Raw genomic sequence first — 20,629 nt, forward strand, 5'->3', positions numbered from 1 at the left:
ATGCTGTGAAGGAAATGCAGTGAATCCTGTTAGTTTCCCACACGGCATTGAAATCGGACAGCATTCATGCAATCTGCTGAGGGTTTCAACCTAAGTTCACGTTGCATGTGATTTGCACACAAATCACATGCGATGTCTGTGCAGTGAGATTTTAGCCACTCTTGGCTCAAATTGCACCGCATCAAAATGGTGAAGGACCCTTTTTTTGCCACGCATGTGATGTGCCGAATCGCGGTGGTGTGAACCTATGTTAACAGTTAAAGAGTGATAAGATTTAAATTGTTGATATTAAACCCAGACTATGAGGAACTTTCATTACATGGTGTATAGCAGTGGTTCATACTCACAAAGCCACTAAAGCTATTTGTTTTGTTTAGAGTGAAATATATCTGGCTGATCCTATCTATAGCTGTCCCTCCCATCTTCTCTGTGTTCCTTTTGCAGATGGAGATTGTGTAGACCAGCTAGCGTCTACTACTGAGCATGCTCATATTTCAGTTTCCTTCTAAGCTCCTCATTTCCTCCTTTTTCTTATCTCTGCAGACCAGATGAGTATAGAGTCACACATGTGACCATATACACTGTGGTAAACGACACTCCCCTTCCTCCTTCACGTCCTCCTACTGCTAAAGGCTATAGGAGTGGGATATAGTATGCTGATTGATTACATTCACTAAGAGACTCACAAAAAAAAAAGCTTAGTTTTAATATAAATCACTATTAAATATGTCAAATGCAAATGCTAATACCTGTCAAATAAAAAAAAGAGCCTTGGATGCAGATGCCATCTTAACAAAAAGAAAGCTAGAGTCAACCATTTATGACTGTCTACATATTAAAGTGATAGCAAAGCTTATTTTTATTTTTTTACCAATTCCCGACCAGCGCACGCCGATGTACGTCAACAGAATGGCAGGGACAGGCAAATGGGCGTACAGGTACGTCCCTTTAAATTTGCCGCCATCACGCGCGCCGGTCGGGACCTTCGTGAGTCCGATTGCAGGTCCCGCAAACTCGATCGCCGATTGGATACCCGCGATCGTCTCACAGGGAGGTAGAACGGGGAGATGCTAAAGTAAACAAGCATCTACCTGTTCTGCCTAGCAACAGTGATCTCTGCTCCCTGTGATTGGAGCAGAGATGAGTGATGTGTAAAACACAGCAAGTGGTTAACCCCTTCACTGCCAGTGTCATTTACACAGAAATCGGTGCATTTGTATAGCACTGATTGCTGTATAAATGACAAAGGTCCAAAAAAGGGGCCAAAAATGTCCAATGTGTCCGCCATAATGTCGCAGTCACAATAAAAATAAAAATCGCTGATCACTGCCATTACTAGTTAAAAAAAAAAAAAAAAAATCATTAATAAAAACGCTACAACTTTTGCACAAACCAATCAATAATCGCTTATTACGTTTTTTTTTAACCAAAAATATGTAGAATACGTATCGGCATAAACTGAAGACAAAACATTTTTTTATACATTTTTGGGGGATATTATAGGAAAAAGTAAAAAATAATGTGTTTTTTCAAAATTGACGCAATTTTTTTGCGCAAAAAATAAAAACCACAGGGGTGATCAAATACCACCAAAAGAAAGCTCTATTTGTGGGCAAAAGGGACATCAATTTTGTTTGGGAGCCACGTCGCACAACCACGCAATTATTTAAAGCGAATCGCAAAAAGCGGTCTGGTCTTTGGCTAGCAAAATGGTCCGGGGCTTATGTGGTTAAATAACAAACCTGATATACTTACCTCTGTGCAATGGTTTTGCAGAGAGCAGCCTTAAAACGCCTCTTCTGAGGTCCTCCGCCAGAACTCATGTCTTTGTTGTAACATCAAAGTCGCTTTTCCTGATCCACTTTGATGAAGTCAGGACAGAGGAAACACGTAGGGCAAACCTGATGCTGGTAGTGAGTAGGCACTGTGTCCTGTTATTTTCTGAGGTTTTTGTGATCTGGGAAAGAATTGGATTGGCCGGCAGTCTTTGTATAGCTTTGCCAACACATCTATATGCTTGATTTTAAAACTTCTGCTCAAACAGCTTTTGTGAGTACCTGGATTACTGGTGTCAAATACATTTGGATGCTTAACCACTTCTGGACCGGCTCACGCTGATATACGTTGGCGCTTTGAAGAGGGATATCGTTAAGGCAGCAGCTAGCTACCATAACCCCAGTATCCTCTTCTTCGGTGAGTGGTCCGGTTTCAGATAAAAGAGGTCTCTGCGGCGGATTCAGCACAAGATCACTTTTAACCGGTGGAGGGAGATGGGCCCGCCCAGGCAAGTAAAGCCTTCTTTCTGCTTGACATGAAGCTAAGTGAGGGGAAGATGGCCCCCACCCAGCTCCATACCATTGCAGGGTGAAAGCGACGTCAAATTGTCACTTCCATCCATAGCTCTTAAAGGAACATTTTTTTTTTCCAAATTACTTTTTTTTTTAACTGCATTTTTGTGTCACTGAGATCTGATGTCTTTTTGACCCCAGATCTCATATTTAAGAGGTCCTACGGGGGTAACGGTGGACGCACTGGAGGAACTACATGCCGAACCCCTTGAACGAAAATGCTCACTAGAGAGTGAGATGCCAGGGGTCATTGGAAAAAAACAGCCAAAGCTGATATTTGTCCCTTAATGGTGCTTAAAGCCAATTTCTGGTCTACTCCTTGCTGTAGAAACAGCAGGATCCTGGATATAGAAAAGAAGTGCGGACGCCATCCTTTCTCCTCACACATGGAGATATAGGCCTTCCAGGTACAATGATATATCTTCAGAGAAGATTTCCGTGCTCAGCATAGTTGGAATCACTGGGTCCGAAAGACCCCGGTTCCTCAACACCTGGCTCTCAATAGCCATGTTAAAACCAGCAATGGTAAAGCAGGATGGAGAATCAGACCTTGAGACAGCAGGTCTTCTCGTAACAGCATTCGTCAGGGGGCGCCTGCCACCAGGCGCACTAGGTCTGCGTACCAGGGACACCGGGGCCAATCTGGGGCAATCAGAATTACTGGCATCACCTCGGCCCCCACTCTGCGGAGCAGACGTGGCAACAGTTTCAGCGGAGGAAAGGCATAGACCAGCTGGTACTGATCCCACAGAGCCACCAGCGCATCCGACGCGTCTGCCCAAGGATCTCTTGTCCTGGACACAAATCTTGGTACCTTCCGACTGAGACAGGAGGCCATAAGATCCACGTCTGGTGTGCCCCATCACAGGCACAGTAGCCCGAACACCTCCGGATGCAACACCCATTCTCCTGAGTCCAGCATCTGGCGACTTAGGTAATCCGCCTGCCAGTTCTCCACTCCCAGGATGTAAATGGCTGACAGGGCCGGTATATGTCGCTCTGCCCACTGAAGGATATGAGCAACCTCCTGTGTGGTGGCTGAACTTCTTGCTCCTCCTTGGTGATTGACATATGCCACCGCCGTGGCGTTGTCTGACTGGATCCTGATCGGACGCCCTAAAAGTCTTACCGATCATGTGGAGAGGCATGGCCTGATCGCTCTCAGTTCAAGCAGACTGATCAGCAACTTGTATTCCTCCACCGACCAGAGGCCCTGGGTCGACTGAACTCCCATTACTCCACCCCAGCCGGATAGGCTGGCGTCCGTTGTGATCAGTGTCCACTTCAGGAGGTAGGAACGACTTTAGGTTCAACAGCCACCCAAATTCCTGTAGGGTCTGCATGGTGATCGCCACACCTTCCTCTAATTCTGAGGTGGAAAATGCTCTCAGGAGGAGATCGTCTAGGTATCCCACGATCGGGATCCCGCATTGCCGCAGCAACGCCAAAACAGGAGCCAATACCTTGATAAAGACTCGGGGGGCTGATGCCAAACCAAAAGGGACAGCCACAAACTGGTAGTGGGCTTCCCCAACTGCAAAACGCAGAAACTTCTGATGCCTGAGGCATACGGGTATGCATCCTGGATGTCTAATGACACCAGGGAGCGCCCTTGATGGAGTGCAGTGACTACTGAGCGAACTGATTCCATTCTGAACCTCTGTACTTTCAGGTCCAAGATTGGACGTACCCCTTCCTTCTTGGGGACTACAAACAGATTTGAGTAGAGCCCCTGGAAATGTTTCCGAGTCTGGAACAGGTACTATTACCCCGCGATGCAGCAGCTCCCTTACCGCCCCCAAAAAGGCCTCCCGGCGAGCAGAAGTACGGGTATGCTGGAGGGGAAGAATCTGTTTTGTGGCCAAGAGAGGAACTCTATCTTGTAGCCGGAGGAAATCAGATCGCAGATCCATTGGTCGGACAGCCGAGAGGTCCACTGGGCTGCAAACTCCCGAAGGCGACCCCCCACCCGCAAACCTTCATGCGGTATCACTTTTGTTCGCAGGCTTGCGGTTCCAGGGAAGCTTAGGCCCTTCAGAAGTCGTCCTGTCAGGCTGGAGACACTTGGTCAAAGCCCCGGGCGGACGAAAAAGCCGTTTGTGAGCGGAGAAAGAGGGCCCTTGCCTACGGCGTGGCTCCTTAGCCTTCCTGGCCTGTGGGAGTAGAGTACTCTTACCACCTGTGGCATTTTTAATAATGTCATTTAAAGAGGCTGCAAAAAGCCGGTCGCCAAGGAAGGGAATATCCGTCAGGGCTTTTTTGGATGCCTGGTCGGCAGACCAGCATTTTAACCAAATCAGGCGCCTCAGCACCACTGCTGACACTGAAGCCCTGGATAACAGGAGAAGGGTATCCAGAGCCGCATCAAACGTACTTAAGGCCTTGCACTAGTTGGTCTGCTCGTTCCATGCAGACAGGAGAAGCGTGTTCTCCCAATTCATGGTGCAACAGTTTTGCCCACTCAGTCAGTTACTGCGACACAAGTGCAGATGCCAGTACTGGTTGCATGGTTGACCCCACAAGCGTAAACAAGGAACGAGCCACTGCCTCTGCCTTCCTGTCCGTGGGGGTCCTTAAATGCAGGAGTCGCCTCTACCGGAATAGTGGTCACTTTGTTTAACCTGGATACTGGGGGGTCCATGACCGGAGGAGCCGACCACTTTTTGAGAAGGCTCCCCTCAAAGGGGTAACGCACCGCCATGTATTTGGGGACCGAAAAGGTCCGTTGAGGTCGACCACATTCCTTGTAAATGAACTTGTCAAAATAAGTCAGGTAAGGGAACAGCTTAGATGAACGGGCTGGCTTAGGTGACCCAAAAGGGACCTCTACATCAGCAGAGGGATCTGCTGGCTCCTGAATCTTCAGGGTATCACACAGAGCTGTGATACGTGCTCCAACAAGCGCTTTGTCGCGCACGGACCCGGACGAGGACTCATCCTCACTGTCCTGGTCAGCGTCATCTGAAATGACAGAGCAGGTGTCACCAGCCTCAGCAGGGCCCAAGTCTGCGTCAGAGCTCTCCCCAGAGGATGGGGGGGGGGGGGCAGGGGTCGCTTTTTAGCACCATTGCACCTACGCACCGCCTCCATCTTGGCAACAAATGAATTGAGGATCGCTGACAAAGCGTCCAGAGGCACTGCACAGTCTAGAGATGAAACTGTTGCAATTGCCTGGATTTCGGGGGAAGAAACTCCAGTTTCTGAAGCCATGCTGACCCTACCCTGTCTGCCACCTGATGGGACAGCGATGGTCCCACCCTCCTAACTGCTGCTGGCCGAGGGGGTCTTTCCCGCAGGACACACCACCCTGACTGGTTCTGCGCTGTCCAGCTAGCAGTGCCTGTGTCCCTTGTCCCCTGTCAGCTCCCAGGTGCAATCCAGAGCAGCTGTCTATGGCGCTGAAACTGATCCACAATGTGTCCAGGCTCCAAGAAAATGGGCGCCGAGCGTCCAGTATAAAGGACATAAACACCGGGAAAATGGCTGCCGAGCTACAGGAGAGCATGCGGCTCCTTGCCCTCACCTAAGATGGCCACCGAATATTGAATACCATGAGGGACAGTGACAGAGAAATGGCGGTGAACAGTGCTGCAGCGATCGACAGGCACAGCCACCAGACACCCTCCCAGGGAGAGAAAAATACACATCAGGGCACAGACAGCGCAGTCCCCCCAGGTAAGAGCCCCCCTGCAGAGCACCTGCACATGACATGCACACACCGCTCAGCACCCTCATGCAGCATCCCCCACAGGGAAGGAGGGAGGGATGATAGGGACAGGGAGAGAAGAGAGGGAGTTGAGGGACCCCCAAATCGACCTCCCAGGGAATGCCCAGCTGCTCAGCCCCACCGAAGCAGGGAGAGCTGTACTTACCAGTCCTGCAGAGCTGGGAGACATTCCATCACAGACCCACTCTCCGATCAGTACGGGGTGGCTGTTGGCCCAGCACAATGTGACACAGACATCAGTAGCCCGGTCATATGTGTGCCCCGGAGCATTAACGCTCACCGACCACCTCTGGAGCTGAGGTATGTCGTGGCCGACCCAGCGCGTAGCTCTGGTCTGCACACACTCGCTGGCCAGGCTGGGGAGACTACAAGGATAAGGGTATCCAGCCTGTCTCCCACCCGGCTGTTGATAGCAGATCACAGGATCTTTAGTCTTGCGCAAAAAGCAGAGCTTCTGCAGTAAAAAAAATAAAAATAAAAAAAACACATGGACCGATGGGCCTGCAGGGTTCCTAGGTCCTTCTTCAGTAGGCAAAATAAAACTGAAGCTGCATGGCAGGCTGGGGGGTTGTAACCTAAAGGACAGCCTCTTGGGCGGACCTAAAAGTTCTGTGTTTTTCATAACATGTTATGCCTAGTCCTCTCCTAAAGGTGGCATAACAACCCAATGGCTTTGAGAGGAGCTGTGTCAGTTGGTGAATATAAGAGAAAGTAGTGCCAGCACTACTTTTTGAAAAACAACTGCAGCCAACCGCATGGTACTGCAGCAGCAGTATCATGCAATTTAGTGCTCACAAAAACACAGCTTTTTTATCTGAGTTTGGGGTGCCACTAAATGTATGCAGATTGTTTGTCTGCTGTGCAGAACACACGCATGGAAAGTGCCTCCCCCCCTCACAGCTTTTATGTGTGAACAAGTCCCTAGATTCAAGTATAGGGCCTAGTACTGAGAAATGTGAGAAAGGAAGACCTTTTAAATATGTAAATCAGATGAAACTTTGAAAATAAAAAACACTAATCAAATTGAATATAGACTCCAACGCCATATTTAGTTCAGATTGGTTACTCAAATGAGATGATCTCCTGTCAGAAAACACTTGAACTACTTAATATTTTACACAACTTTGAAGAATTAAGTTTCAGTGCCAATTAAAGCCAACATATGGAGAAAAGGGCCCGTCATTAATTTCCAAAATGAATAAGTGCAACATGTATAAGCTCTAACCCAAATAATAAATAAAAGTGCGCTATCCTTGTGCTAGGTTAATAAGTTAATAAATCGCACAAGACACTTTGCTAAAATGTAAAGTAGTAAGTGTACAGCTTGTATAACAGTGCAAATTTGCTGTCCCCTCAAAATAACACACAGCCATTAACGTCTAAACTGTTGGAAACAAAAGTGAGTACAACCCTAAGAAAATGTCCAAATTGGGCCCAATTAGCCATTTTCTCTCCCTGGTGTCATGCGACTTGTTAGGGTTACAAGGTCTCAGGTGTGAATGGGGAGCAGTTGTGTTAAACTTGGTGTTATCGCTCTCTTACTGGTCACTGGAAGTTCAACCTGGCATCTCATGGCAAAGAACTGAGGATCTGAAAAAAAAGAATTGCTGCTCTACATAAACCAAAAACCACACACACAAAAAACCCCCCACCAAACTAGCGCTGTCCCCATAAGTAACACACAAAATATAACAGTCTGTATAAAAAAGTTCTCTTAGCTCTAGGTGCTGCAGCCCTCAAGAATCCACACGGTGGCAGAAATGTTCTGAAATGTACAAAAGAGAAGAGAGCACAAGACTGCCCTAGTGTAATACTGTTTAATGGTAAAAATGCAGATTCTGATTAAAAGGGTTACACTCACAAACATGGATCACAGTACAGCAAAGTGGATGTCTCCTCTCCTGGCCCGGATGAATGGATAGCCTCCCAAAACTAGTGATATGGATGGGGGATGTGTAAGAGCGAACGCCGTATCCTTGTGTCATGCTGTGTTTGCTGTATAACACTCGCATGGTCCTGACGTCACTTGTGGCCGTGTAAGGGAGACCAAGCGAGTAAATTAACTCCTCCCAGCTAGCAGACCGGTTACCACGACAACATGTTTCGGGTCTTCATGGTTCGGTTTTTTCTTCAGGTAACACCCTTCTCTCCTCTAGACTGCTTATTTATGTGAAGAATCTCCCGCCCCTCTCACGGAACAGTCAATGCCATTCAACAGGCCAGGAGAACGGAGCTCACAGCAGAAACGATCTTTAAGTTATATTTATAGAGGGGGGGCGCCTGATATATAGCAACAGCGTTCAGGAAAGAAAAGGAAAAACATAAACACATACATACTATATATAATTATATATATATATATACACATACACACACACACATATATATTGTGAGGGGGTTCGCTCGGTAGCGGGTGTGTGTGACCCCCTGGATGGGTTCACAACACAAAGTCAGGCACAGCAGACAGCGGTGTAGGTGCAAAAAACAAAAGATCCGGTTTATTTAGGCTACATGCAGTGATACATATAACAGCCAAACAAAATAAAACAAGAAAATAAATCCTGGTCAGCTTGACCTCTAACTACACACGTAGACTCCCTGTCTAACAACTGGGTGCAGCCTTGTGCTGCCCCAGTCCCTGTCTCTATTGTAGGGGTTTGCCACACAGGCGTTAACTCACCGCACAGAACAGATCTCAGACTCCCCAGTCTATACACAAAAAACTGGTTCCAGGATGGAGCATCTCCCTATGCATGCTGGGTTTTTTTTGTAGAGGTCTTAATGAGCCCACTTACTACAGCTGGGCTCATTAACTCTTCCCCTCTAATTGTAAAAGTCTGCATAAAGCCTGAATCTAGGACACACATATTTCCCATCCTGAATACAACCAGGTGATTTTACCTGCGTGCTGCCACATACAACCCCTTTTGGTTCAACCTTGGGGTTGTAACACAAGCAGCCAGACACGCATGTATCCGAGACAAAGCATCCTCATTCCCCTTTTAACACCAGGGCGATGCTTAACTGTAAAGTTAAATTCCTGTAGGGCCAGGAACCACCTATTTACCCTTCTATTGGTCTCCTTGTTTTGAGCCATCCACTTTAAAGGAGCGTGATCAGTCACCAGGTCAAAGTGCCTACCTAGCAGATAGTACCGAAGGGAATCTAGAGCCCACTTCACTGCTAAACATTCCTTCTCAATCGTGGAGTAATTTACCTCATGGGACTTTAACTTCCTGCTGAGGTAAATGACTGGGTGCTCTTCCCCGTTCCAGACCTGGGATAACACTGCTCCTAACCCAACGTCTGATGCATCAGTTTGTACAACAAAGTCCTTAGAGAAGTCTGGTGAGTACAACACTGGCTGGCTACATAAGGCTGTTTTTAAGGACTGAAATGCTTCCTCAGCCTCTGGGGACCATTTAACCATAACCGACTCTTTCCCTTTTGTCAGGTTGGTGAGGGGCACAGCCTGAGAAGCAAAATGGGGAATGAATCGTCGATAATAGCCAGCGATTCCCAGAAAGGCTCGTACCTGTTTCTTGCTGTTGGGACGTGGCCAACTCTGTATGGCCTCGACTTTATTGACTTGGGGTTTTATCACCCCCCTCCCAATAGTGTACCCAAGATATTTGGCCTCCTCCTGTCCAATGGTACACTTCTTTGGATTGGCCGTAAACCCAGCTTCCCGGATAGAGTCTAGGACTGCTTGTACTTTTGGCAAATGTGAGACCCAGTCAGTGCTATGGATAATCACATCATCCAGGTAAGCTGCAGCATATTTATGATGGGGCCTCAGAATCTTATCCATTTTCCGCTGGAATGTTGCCGGTGCATTCTGTAACCCAAACGGCATTCTCTTATATTGGAATGCCCCATCTGGGGTTACAAACGCAGTTTTCTCCTTGGCCGACTCGGCCAGGGGAATTTGCCAATACCCTTTGGTGAGATCAAGAGTTGTCATATATCGGGCTGTTCCCAGCCGGTCAACCAACTCATCTATACGTGGCATGGGGTAGGTGTCAAATTTTGTAACTTTATTTAATTGTCTAAAATCGTTACAAAACCGCCAGCTCCCATCAGGTTTGGGCACTAGTACAATAGGACTGGACCAGTCACTCTGGGACTCCTCTATCACACCCAATTCCAGCATCCTTTGAACCTCCCCACGTATTGCCTCCCGTCGGGCCTCTGGTATTTTATAAGGTTTTAGTTTTACCCTTTCTCCTGGCGGGGTGATAATGTCATGCTCTACGCCAGATGTTTGTCCCGGAAGCTCAGAGAAAATCTCTTTGTTACGAAGTACAAACTCTTTAACCTCCTGTTGTTGGGGTTTCGATAAGGTGTCTGCTATCCCAACCTCAGGAACTAAGCAATCAGGCTGTACTTGTGACAAAGTCTCTGCGACTAGGGATTCCCTATCCCTCCAGGCTTTCAGCAGATTGACGTGATAGATCTGCTCCGGCTTTCGCCTTCCTGGCTGTCTAACCCTGTAGTTCACCTCACTAATTTTTTCAATTACTTCATATGGACCTTGCCATTTGGCCAGAAATTTTCTTTCAACCGTAGGGACTAGCACCAAGACCCTATCCCCCGGGGAAAAAGTACGTGTCTTGGCCCCACGGTTGTACACTCTCTGCTGTGCCAACTGCGCTTGGGTTAAATGTTCCTTTACAATTGGCATTACCTGTGCAATTCTATCTTGCATCAGGGCGACATGCTCAATCACACTCCTGTGAGGAGAACTCTCATTTTCCCAAGTTTCCTTGGCGATATCCAGCAGCCCTCTTGGGTGTCTCCCATAGAGCAACTCGAAGGGTGAGAAACCCGTAGAGGATTGGGGTACCTCCCTAATGGCAAACATCAGATAGGGTATTAGACAATCCCAATTCTTTCCATCTCTATCCACCACCTTCTTTAACATTTGTTTTAGGGTTTTGTTGAATCTTTCAACCAACCCATCTGTTTGGGGGTGATACACAGATGTACGCAATTGCTTCACTTTGTACAACTTGCATAATTCTTTCATAACCCGGGACATAAAGGGTGTACCTTGGTCCGTAAGCAGTTCCTTACAAATACCCACGCGGCTAAAAACAAGGGATAGCTCTTTGGCTATGGTTTTGGCTGAGGTATTTCGGAGAGGAATTGCTTCCGGATAACGGGTGGCATTGTCCAATATAACCAAAATGTACTGATGCCCCCTAGCAGACTTCATTATCGAACCTACCAAATCCATTGCGATCCTCTCAAAGGGGACCTCAATGATAGGAATATGGTACACCGGGGGGGGGGGATCACTTTTGTTGGCAGCGGTTTAGACATTAATGGCTGTGTGTTGAGTTATTTTGAGGGGACAGCAAATTTACACTGTTATACAAACTGTACACTCACTACTTTACATTGTAGCAAAGTGTAATTTCTTCAGTGTTGTCACATGAAAAGATATAATAAAATATTTACAAAAATGTGAGGGCTGTACTCACTTTTGTGAGATACTGTATGGGTACCAGTGGGTTACGGAAATGTGGCATAGGTGCCGACTTCTGACACACAGGGCAGGAGGAACAATACTTTTCTATTTCCTTCATGACCCCAGGCCAATAGAATCTCTGCAATACCCCCTCTCTGGTTTTCTCTGTCCCCAGATGACCTCCCAGAATGTGTCCATGAGCCAATTCTAACACCAACTTCCTGTAAGGTTTGGGCACTACAAGTTGCTCAATGGTTTCTTCTGCCCTTTGAGCCACTCGATACAGCAGGTCCCTTTCCATAGTGAAGTAAGGATAAGGGCAAGTCTTATCTGGGTTCACTAACTCGCCATCTATTTTCACCACATTTTCCCGTGCCTTTATTAGGGTGGGGTCTTTTAACTGTTCTGTGGCAACATTTTCCCTGTGAACCTCAAGATCCGAAAACTCCACAGACGGCATGTTTTCATCTGAGGATGTTGGCTCCTCCCCAGTTTCTCGAGTTTCCCCCGCCAATACCGACAAGGGAAATTCAGGAGAGTCCTCACCACTCCAAGAGGAATTCTGGTCATCTTCCTGGTTTATAGGGGCACCAATGGGGGCCTCAGGACAATCCCAGAGTTCCCAGAATTTTGGAAAATCCCTTCCCACAATAGCATCATGTGGTAACTGAGACACTAACCCCACCTGATGAGAGAGGTTACCTTTGGGGGTCTCAAAAAACACTGAAGTTACAGGATACTCTCGGGTGTCCCCATGCACACAAATAACAGCCACCCTGTTCTTCCCAGAGACCTCTGTAGTAACTAATTCAGCTTTTATCAATGTTACCAGGCTACCTGAATCTAGCAACACATCAACATGTCTACCATTAATACACATTTTACATAAATGTTTCTCAGGTCCCCGAATGGCAGTGCATGCAACTGTCGCAAACAGCGACTGACGTCTCTCCCTTATAAAGTCACATTGCATAGGCTCATCCACAACTGGGCAATTGGCTGCAATATGTCCCTCTTGCCGGCAGCGGTAGCAAATAATTTTTTTCGCTGCCTCTTGCAGCATGGGCTTCCTGGGCTGCTCCCGCCAGACCTTAGGTAGAACTCCCACCCTCTCACTCTCTCCACCCTCACCCCTTGGAGTCATCTTACCCGCCACTGGGGATGATCTGGTCTTAGGGGGGAAAGTCCGTGAGTCCCTGGAAGAGGTGGTCAAGTTCTCTGTAGCCAAGTACCTCTCAACCAGATCCACAAGTTTATCTGCATTTTCTGGGTCTCCATGGCTTACCCATTTTTGGATGGCAGTAGGAAGAGCTCTCAGGAACTGATCCATAACCACACGTTCCACAATGTTTGGTGCGGTCAAAGTCTCTGGCTGCAGCCACTTCCTGCTCAGGTGAATGAGGTCATACATTTGAGACCGGGGGGGTTTTCCAACCTGAAAAGTCCAGTTATGCACACGCTGAGCCCGGACTGCCAGGGTGACACCCAGCCGTGCCAATATTTCTGCTTTTAGCACCACATAGTCTTTTGCTTGGTCAGGCTCTAGGTCATAATAAGCTTTCTGCGATTCCCCAGTTAACAGAGGGGCCACCAGTCCAGCCCATTGCTCCTTAGGCCACTTTTCCCTTTCAGCAGTCCTTTCAAATGTGGTCAAAAACACCTCCGGATCATCCTCTCCAGTCATTTTTGTCAGTAAACGGCTCACACCAAAGGATGCGGTATTATTGTAACCACTTGCTTCATTGGTCTGCGGACGTTGCTGTATTAATGTCTCTATTTTCTGTTGAAAATTCTGCTCTTGCTTCTGCAACAGGTCTATGAAGCGGGCTTCAGATCGCTGCTGGGCTTGTTGCTGAGCTTCCAAACTCTGCTGCAAAGTTGCATTTGTCTGCTGCTGATTTGCATTTGCCTGCTGCTGGGCTTGTTGTTGAGCTGCAAGACTCTTTTGTAAACCTGCATTTATTTGCGGCTGGTTTGCATTTGCTAGAGCCAGCTGTCTCAGTATCTCCTCCATGCTGGCCTTAACAAAAAAAAAAAAAAAAATGCCAAAATTCTCCACCAACTGTGAGGGGGTTCGCTCGGTAGCGGGTGTGTGTGACCCCCTGGATGGGTTCACAACACAAAGTCAGGCACAGCAGACAGCGGTGTAGGTGCAAAAAACAAAAGATCCGGTTTATTTAGGCTACATGCAGTGATACATATAACAGCCAAACAAAATAAAACAAGAAAATAAATCCTGGTCAGCTTGACCTCTAACTACACACGTAGACTCCCTGTCTAACAACTGGGTGCAGCCTTGTGCTGCCCCAGTCCCTGTCTCTATTGTAGGGGTTTGCCACACAGGCGTTAACTCACCGCACAGAACAGATCTCAGACTCCCCAGTCTATACACACAAAACTGGTTCCAGGATGGAGCATCTCCCTATGCATGCTGTTTTTTTTTTGTAGAGGTCTTAATGAGCCCACTTACTACAGCTGGGCTCATTAACTCTTCCCCTCTAATTGTAAAAGTCTGCATAAAGCCTGAATCTAGGACACACATATTTCCCATCCTGAATACAACCAGGTGATTTTACCTGCGTGCTGCCACAATATATACATACACACACACATATATATATATATATATATATATATATATATATATATTATTATTCAGGATTTATATAGCGCCAACAGCTTGCGCAGCACTTTACAATATGAGGGCAGACAGTACACTTACAATACAAATCAATAAAGGAGGGATCAGAGGGCCCTGCTCGTTAGAGCTTACAATCTAGAAGGGAGGGTCAAGTTGAAACAAAAAGGTAATAACTGTGGGGGGGATGAGCTGAGGGAGAAAATGAAAATACAGTTAGGTGAGGGTGGGGTAGGCTTCTGTGGGGTAGGCTTCTCTGAAGAGAAGTGTTTTCAGGGATCGTCTAAAAGCTAATAAAGTAGGAGATAAGCGGACAGATTGGGGTAGGGCATTCCATAGGATTGGAGAGGCTTTGGAAAAGTCCTGGAGGCGAGTATGGGAGGAGGTGATGAGGGAGCTAGAGAGCAGGAGGTCTTGAGAGGAACGAAGAGAACGAGTAGGTTGGTATTTAGACACTAAGCTAGTGATGTAGCTGGGGGCAGAGTTGTGGATGGCTTTGTATGTAGTTGTTAGTATTTTGAATTAAATTCTTTGGCTGAGCGGAAGCCAGTGGAGGGATTGACAGAGAGGAGTAGCAGACACCGAGCGATTGGTAAGGTGGATGAGTCTGGCAGCGGCATTCATGATGGATTGAAGAGGTGATAGACTATGTAGAGGTAAGCCAATGAGAAGGGAGTTGCAGTAGTCGAGGCGTGTTGAGAGTCGAGATGACCAGCGAGTGAAGAGCTTTGTTGTCTCATTGGTTAGAAAGGGGCATATTTTGGAGATGTTGCGGAGGTTGAGGCGGCAGGATTTGGACAGTGATTGGATGTGTTGCTTGAAGGAGAGTTCAGAGTCCAGGACTACACCTAGAACCTTGGCGTGAGGGGATGGGCTTATGGTTGTGCCATCAGTTTTGACAGTGAGATCAGGGGAAGGGGCATATGGGGGAGGAAAAATTATAAGTTCGGTTTTGGATAGATTGATTTTGAGGAAGTGATGTGACATCCAGACTGATATGTCTGATAGTAAATTAGTGATACGTGAGGAGACAGAGGGAGAGAGCTGAGGGGTAGAGAAATAGATTTGGGTGTCGTCAGCATAGAGGTGGTATTGGAAGCCATGGGAGGCTATCAGTTGACCCAGGGAGGAGGTATAGATTGAAAATAGGAGTGGTCCAAGAACAGAACATTGGAGGACCCCAACAGAGAAAGGAAGAGGAGAGGAGGAAGTAGAGTTGTAAGAAACGCTAAAGGTGCGGTTGGATAAGTAGGAAGAGAACCATTGTACGGTCACGGAGACCAAAGGCGTGGAGTTTTTTGAGAAGGAGGGGGTGGTCAACCGTATCAAAGGCAGCAGAGAGGTCCAGGAGGAGGAGTACAGAATAATGTTGATTGGTTTTGGCCATTAGTAGATCGTTTGTTAGTTTTAGGAGAGCAGTTTCTGTGGAGTGTGGAGGACGAAATCCAGACTGAAGGGGATCAAGAAGGCTATTATCAGCAAGGTGGACACTCAGTCGGTTGTAGACCAGACGTTCGAGTAGTTTGGATAAAAAGGGGAGCAAGGAGATGGGGCGTAGGTTGTTAGGATTGGATGGGTCCAGTGAGGGTTTTTTAAGTATGGGTTTGACAAGTGCATGTTTTAGAGAGTTGGGGAAGATGCCAGAAGAGAGGGAGAGATTGAAGATGCGAGTTAGAGAGTGTAGCATAGAGCCAGAGGGTAAACATAGCATTTGTGAGGGAACAGGATCCAGAGGGCAGGTGGTAAGGTGGACATTACCAAGTAGTTTAGCAACTTCGTCTATAGTGGTGGGGTTGAAAGAGGGAAGTAATGATTGTGCCTGTGGGCATGATGTGTAAAGCGTGGAGGGTATCAGAACAGTAGAGATCTATACACACATACACTTGATGCATTTGCTTTAATAAAAATAAAAAATAAATAATAATAATAAAAAATATAAAAATTTCAGATGGATATAATGTTTAGTTACACTATTTAAAATGCACAAAACTCTCAAGATATTTTGAAAAAATATATTTAGATTTTAAAAAAATTACTATATACATGTATAGATATATATACACACACACGTGTGCATTGAGAGACACACAGATGTACATAAAATACATATAATATAATAAAAATTGATTCTCATCATGGTCATTAACCATATACATGCTTAGAGAACTATTTTCAGATTATGTTGCAACTTAAAATCATCCTGATATTTATCCTTATTTTGATATATTAAAATCATCATTTTGATTTAAATAATTTATTACATTTCCAATGACCCTAAAATAGTACTAACCTATTTTTAAAATTATAATTTTTAATTTTCAAAAAAAAATAAAAAAAATACACTTTATTAAATAAAATCTTTTTAAAAAAATCCTACAAAAAATATTTTTGGTTGTTATTAATTTCTAATTTTAATCTATAGTCCTTCATTCTTAATTTCTACAAAATAATTGTGTAATCAATTATATCAAATGTATGCAGTATAAAAGAGCTAATAAATATGTCAAAACTATCAAATATGAAATGTGTGCAGAAAAAAAAGAGCAAACCTTAGTTTAACGGTAATATTTCATATCAGCGTACCTGTCTCAAGTTCCTCATTTAACCAGGTCAGGTGTCATGCTGTTTAAAGTAAAAATCCAAAAATATTATCGTTTACCTAAACGAGCAAATCTTTCGCATTCCGGGATCGTCATAGATATAGACTTGATACCAAAAAGTTCCAGATCTTCAGTGCTACCACCATGTTTGTGCTTAAAATTATGTGGGACACTGTTTTTCACTGCTTTCTTTTCTATGAATCTGCGATGTTCGCCAAAAATTGTCCGCATGGCACGCACCGTCTTTCCAACATAAATAAGCCCACATGGGCACCTCAGTCTATATACAACAAACTGGGTGCTACAACAGATGAACTGCTTGATGTTGAAAATGAGCCCATCTTTGTTACAGAAGGTTTTTTGACCATGTGAGATAAATCTACAGGCTTTGCATTTAGTACCTTTACACCTAAAGCATCCTGTAATGTTGAAGAATTGAAGGATATTCGCCATCCTAGTACTCTGTTTTTCTTTAAGGCGACTAGGGGCAATAAGGCTTTTGACGTTGGTGGTAAGCCGAAAGATAACCTGGGGTTTACTTGGGAGCACTCTCCCAAGTGCTTTGTCTTGCCCCAGGATTGGCAAATGCTTTTGAATTATTTCCATAATCGCCCAATGTTGGTCATTGAATCTTTTGATGAAAAGGGTACCACGCTGGTCTTTAGCGGAAATTGGCTTATCCCCAGTTGTAATTCCTTCTCTGTATCAGTCAACTGCCCTTTGTGTTGGGGTTCATATCCTTTTTCCAAATATTTTTTTAGTCAACACTGTAGCCTGATCTTCATAATCCTTGATATTACTACAATATCTGCATAAACAGGACTGACTGTAGGGAATATTCTCCTTCAATCTTGGATGGTGGCAGCTCTTTTGATGGAGATAAGAGTTGCCAGCTGTTTCCTTAAAATGAGTTTTGGATGTGATGTTACCATCAACATCACTACTCAATTCAAGCTCCAAAAAGACCAGAGAATTTGGGTTCACTACATGTGTGAAATGTATACCAAACTGGGCATACTGGATCCTTATGGACCTTCGGAATGTGGTAAAAGTAGGGTGTCTTAAATTAGCCAGAAAAAAATGATTTTTATAACAGCTTACCTGTAAAATCCTTTTGTTTGATGTACATCAGGGGACACACAGAGCCATAGTACTTACTATGTGGGTTATAGGGCCACTGATAGGTGTTGGACACTGGCACGCCCCAAGGCAAGAAGTGTACTCCCTATATAACCCCTCCCACTACTGGGAGTCCTCAGTTTTGTAGCCAAGCAATACAAGTGTATACCAAGAAGTCCCCTGACGTACATCAAAGAAAAGGATTTTACAGGTAAGCTGTTATAAAAATCATGTTTTTTTTTACATCAGGGGACACAGAGCCATAGTACTTTCTATGTGGGATGTTCCATGGCAACTGAAGGGGGGAGGGGACACACAACACAAAGTAGGGCAAAAAGGGGGGCAGAGGACTCATACTGCAGCCTGCAGTATACTGTGCCCAAAGGCAATATCCTCATGACCTTTAATATCGATTTTATAAAATCTGATAAACGTATGAACCGAAGACCAAGTCGCGGCCTTACAGATCTGAGCCATACAGGCCTGATGATGCACCACCCAAGAGGCACTAATTGCCCTGGATAAGTGTGCTCTAACATGAGAAGGAAGAATTTTCTTCTTTAAGTTGAAGCTTGAACAATCACTTGACAAATCCATTTGAAATATAGTAGTTTGACGCTGCCTGTCCACATTTTGGACCATCTGGCAGTACAAATAAAACGTGTTTTGCGAACCTGAGCTGTCGCCTTTAAATAGCCTCTGATCGCTCTTACTACATCAAGGGAATGTCATGACTTCTCTGCCCTAGATTGAGGCTCTGGGGGGAAAGAAAGAAGAATAATATCTTGGTTTAAATGAAAAGATGTTAGCACTTTTGGTAGGAATTCAAGATGAGGACATAAAACCACCTCATTCTTATGCATGATCAAATATGGCTCTTTACAAGACATAGCCGCTAGTTCTGATACTCTTCCAGCAGAAGAAATGGCGACCAGAAAGATTATCCCAAGGATTATAGATGCCTTGATAGGGGGAATAATCCGAGTTACCCCCTGTATAAGCTATGCACCAAGATTGGGAAGCAAGAAGCTATTGAAAAAACACTGACAAGGCCGGGATCTGGCCCTTGATAGAAGTCAAGGCCAGCTTAGTTTCAGATCCCATTTGCAGGAAATCAGGTATCCTTCCAGACTCTATAGTAAATGATGCTGGAAGCTGGCTTCCTGGCATTAATCAAAGTAGACACTATCGAAGGAGATCACCCATAATCCTTTATAAAAGTGGGATTCAACAGTCAAACTTGTTAAATATTTCATCCGTAAGGTAAGTTCGTAAGGTAGGATGGAATACCGGACCTTGTGCGAGAAGGTCTGGCTATAATGGCAGAGTCCGAAGGACTCTTACTGCCATCTTTATGATCTCGGTAAATCAAGATCTTCTGGGCCCCGTTGGGGCCACCAGAATCACCTCCTTTGGTTCCTGCTTGATCCTGTGTAGAAAGCAGGGAAGTAGCAGAACTGGAGAAAATGCATAGATCAGTAAAAAAAAAAAAAAAAAAAACTGATCCCATGCTAGCGGATACCTTGTTCTCTACACAAAGTTGTTGACTTTGTTGAATCTGGTCCATGTCCGGAATACTCCCTCTATGACATATCACTAGGAAGATGTCAGGGTGAAGAGACTGTTCTCCCAAGAAACATGTGTTGGCGACTCAACTAGTCCGCCTGCCAATTCTCTATTCCCGATGGGCAAGGAATGTTGTGTTCTGCCCAAGCTAGAACATGATTCACCTCTTTTTGGGCTGCACGCCTTCTCGTGCCCCCCTGGTGATTGATGTAGACCACAGCCGTGGCCTTATCTGACTGAATCCTGACAGGACAGTCCCATAGTCTGACCGTCCAAGATGCTAGGGCCAGATGTACTGCCAGAATCTTCCAAAATGTTGATAGGCAAGGTCCTCTAACCTGAACCATCTCCCCTGGACAGAATCTTATTCCAGGGCTGTTCCCCAGCCTAGAAGGCTGGCATCTGTGAACACTTTACAGGATGCAGGTAGAAAAGATTTTCCCTTTTGCTGGATAACCACCAATTTAGGCTCTGACTTGTGTCAGGAGCCAAGCGTATTGGAAAAATCCAAGGACTGAATCTTTTTATTCCAGACCGACAGGGTGGTGTTTTGAAGCAGTCTTGAGTGAAAACTGCGCATAAGGGACGGACTCAAAGGAGGCCATCATTTCCCATAATCTCATGTACAGCCAAATGGAAGGATTTTTCTTTGTTTTGATAAGTTGAATTAGTCCTACAATGGAACGGATTCTTGTCTGGGCTAAGAATACCTTCTTCTGTACGGTATCTATAACCAGCCCCAAGTACTGTAATCTCCTTGATGGTTTTAAGGAGGATTTTTCTTTATAAAACAGGAGTGCTTTATTGTCAGACAATTATACACGAGAACAGTGCAGAATACAGTTATACAACGTACAGCGAGGTCGGAGCATAGTACAGTACAGTACAGAGTTTCACATTCGAATACATTTGGCTGTACGGGTCCTGACAACCCGGCTAGTTAGACGTCCACGGAAGCCAAACTTTGTCATATTTCCATGGACAACCTCTGTTGAGGTAAGTCAGCTTATATAGCGGAAGAACATTATTCACACTCTTTTCCCAAGAGGCAACAGAAGGTGGAGTAGAAGAGATCCACTTACATAAAATTTCTTTCTTAGCATAGAAAAGGAGATATGAGACTAGTAACTTAGAGTGATGCGGCCTATGCTCATCCTC

General features: G+C 45.4%; 1 protein-coding gene across 1 annotated transcript in view; it reads right to left on the bottom strand.

Annotated features, from left to right (window-relative positions):
• PACS1 (phosphofurin acidic cluster sorting protein 1) overlaps window positions 1-20,629 on the bottom strand; it is a 654,146-nt gene that overhangs the window by 88,101 nt on the left and 545,416 nt on the right. Inside the window, exon 21 of the mRNA XM_077450086.1 lies at window positions 7,618-7,665. Coding sequence (XP_077306212.1) covers window positions 7,618-7,665 — 48 coding nt within the window. The remainder of the gene's footprint in view (window positions 1-7,617; window positions 7,666-20,629) is intronic.

Source organism: Lithobates pipiens, unplaced genomic scaffold, assembly GCF_037356315.1.
Source record: "Lithobates pipiens isolate NorthernLeopardFrog02 unplaced genomic scaffold, aLitPip1_a1.2 Scaffold_10, whole genome shotgun sequence".
Lineage (NCBI taxonomy): Eukaryota > Metazoa > Chordata > Amphibia > Anura > Ranidae > Lithobates > Lithobates pipiens.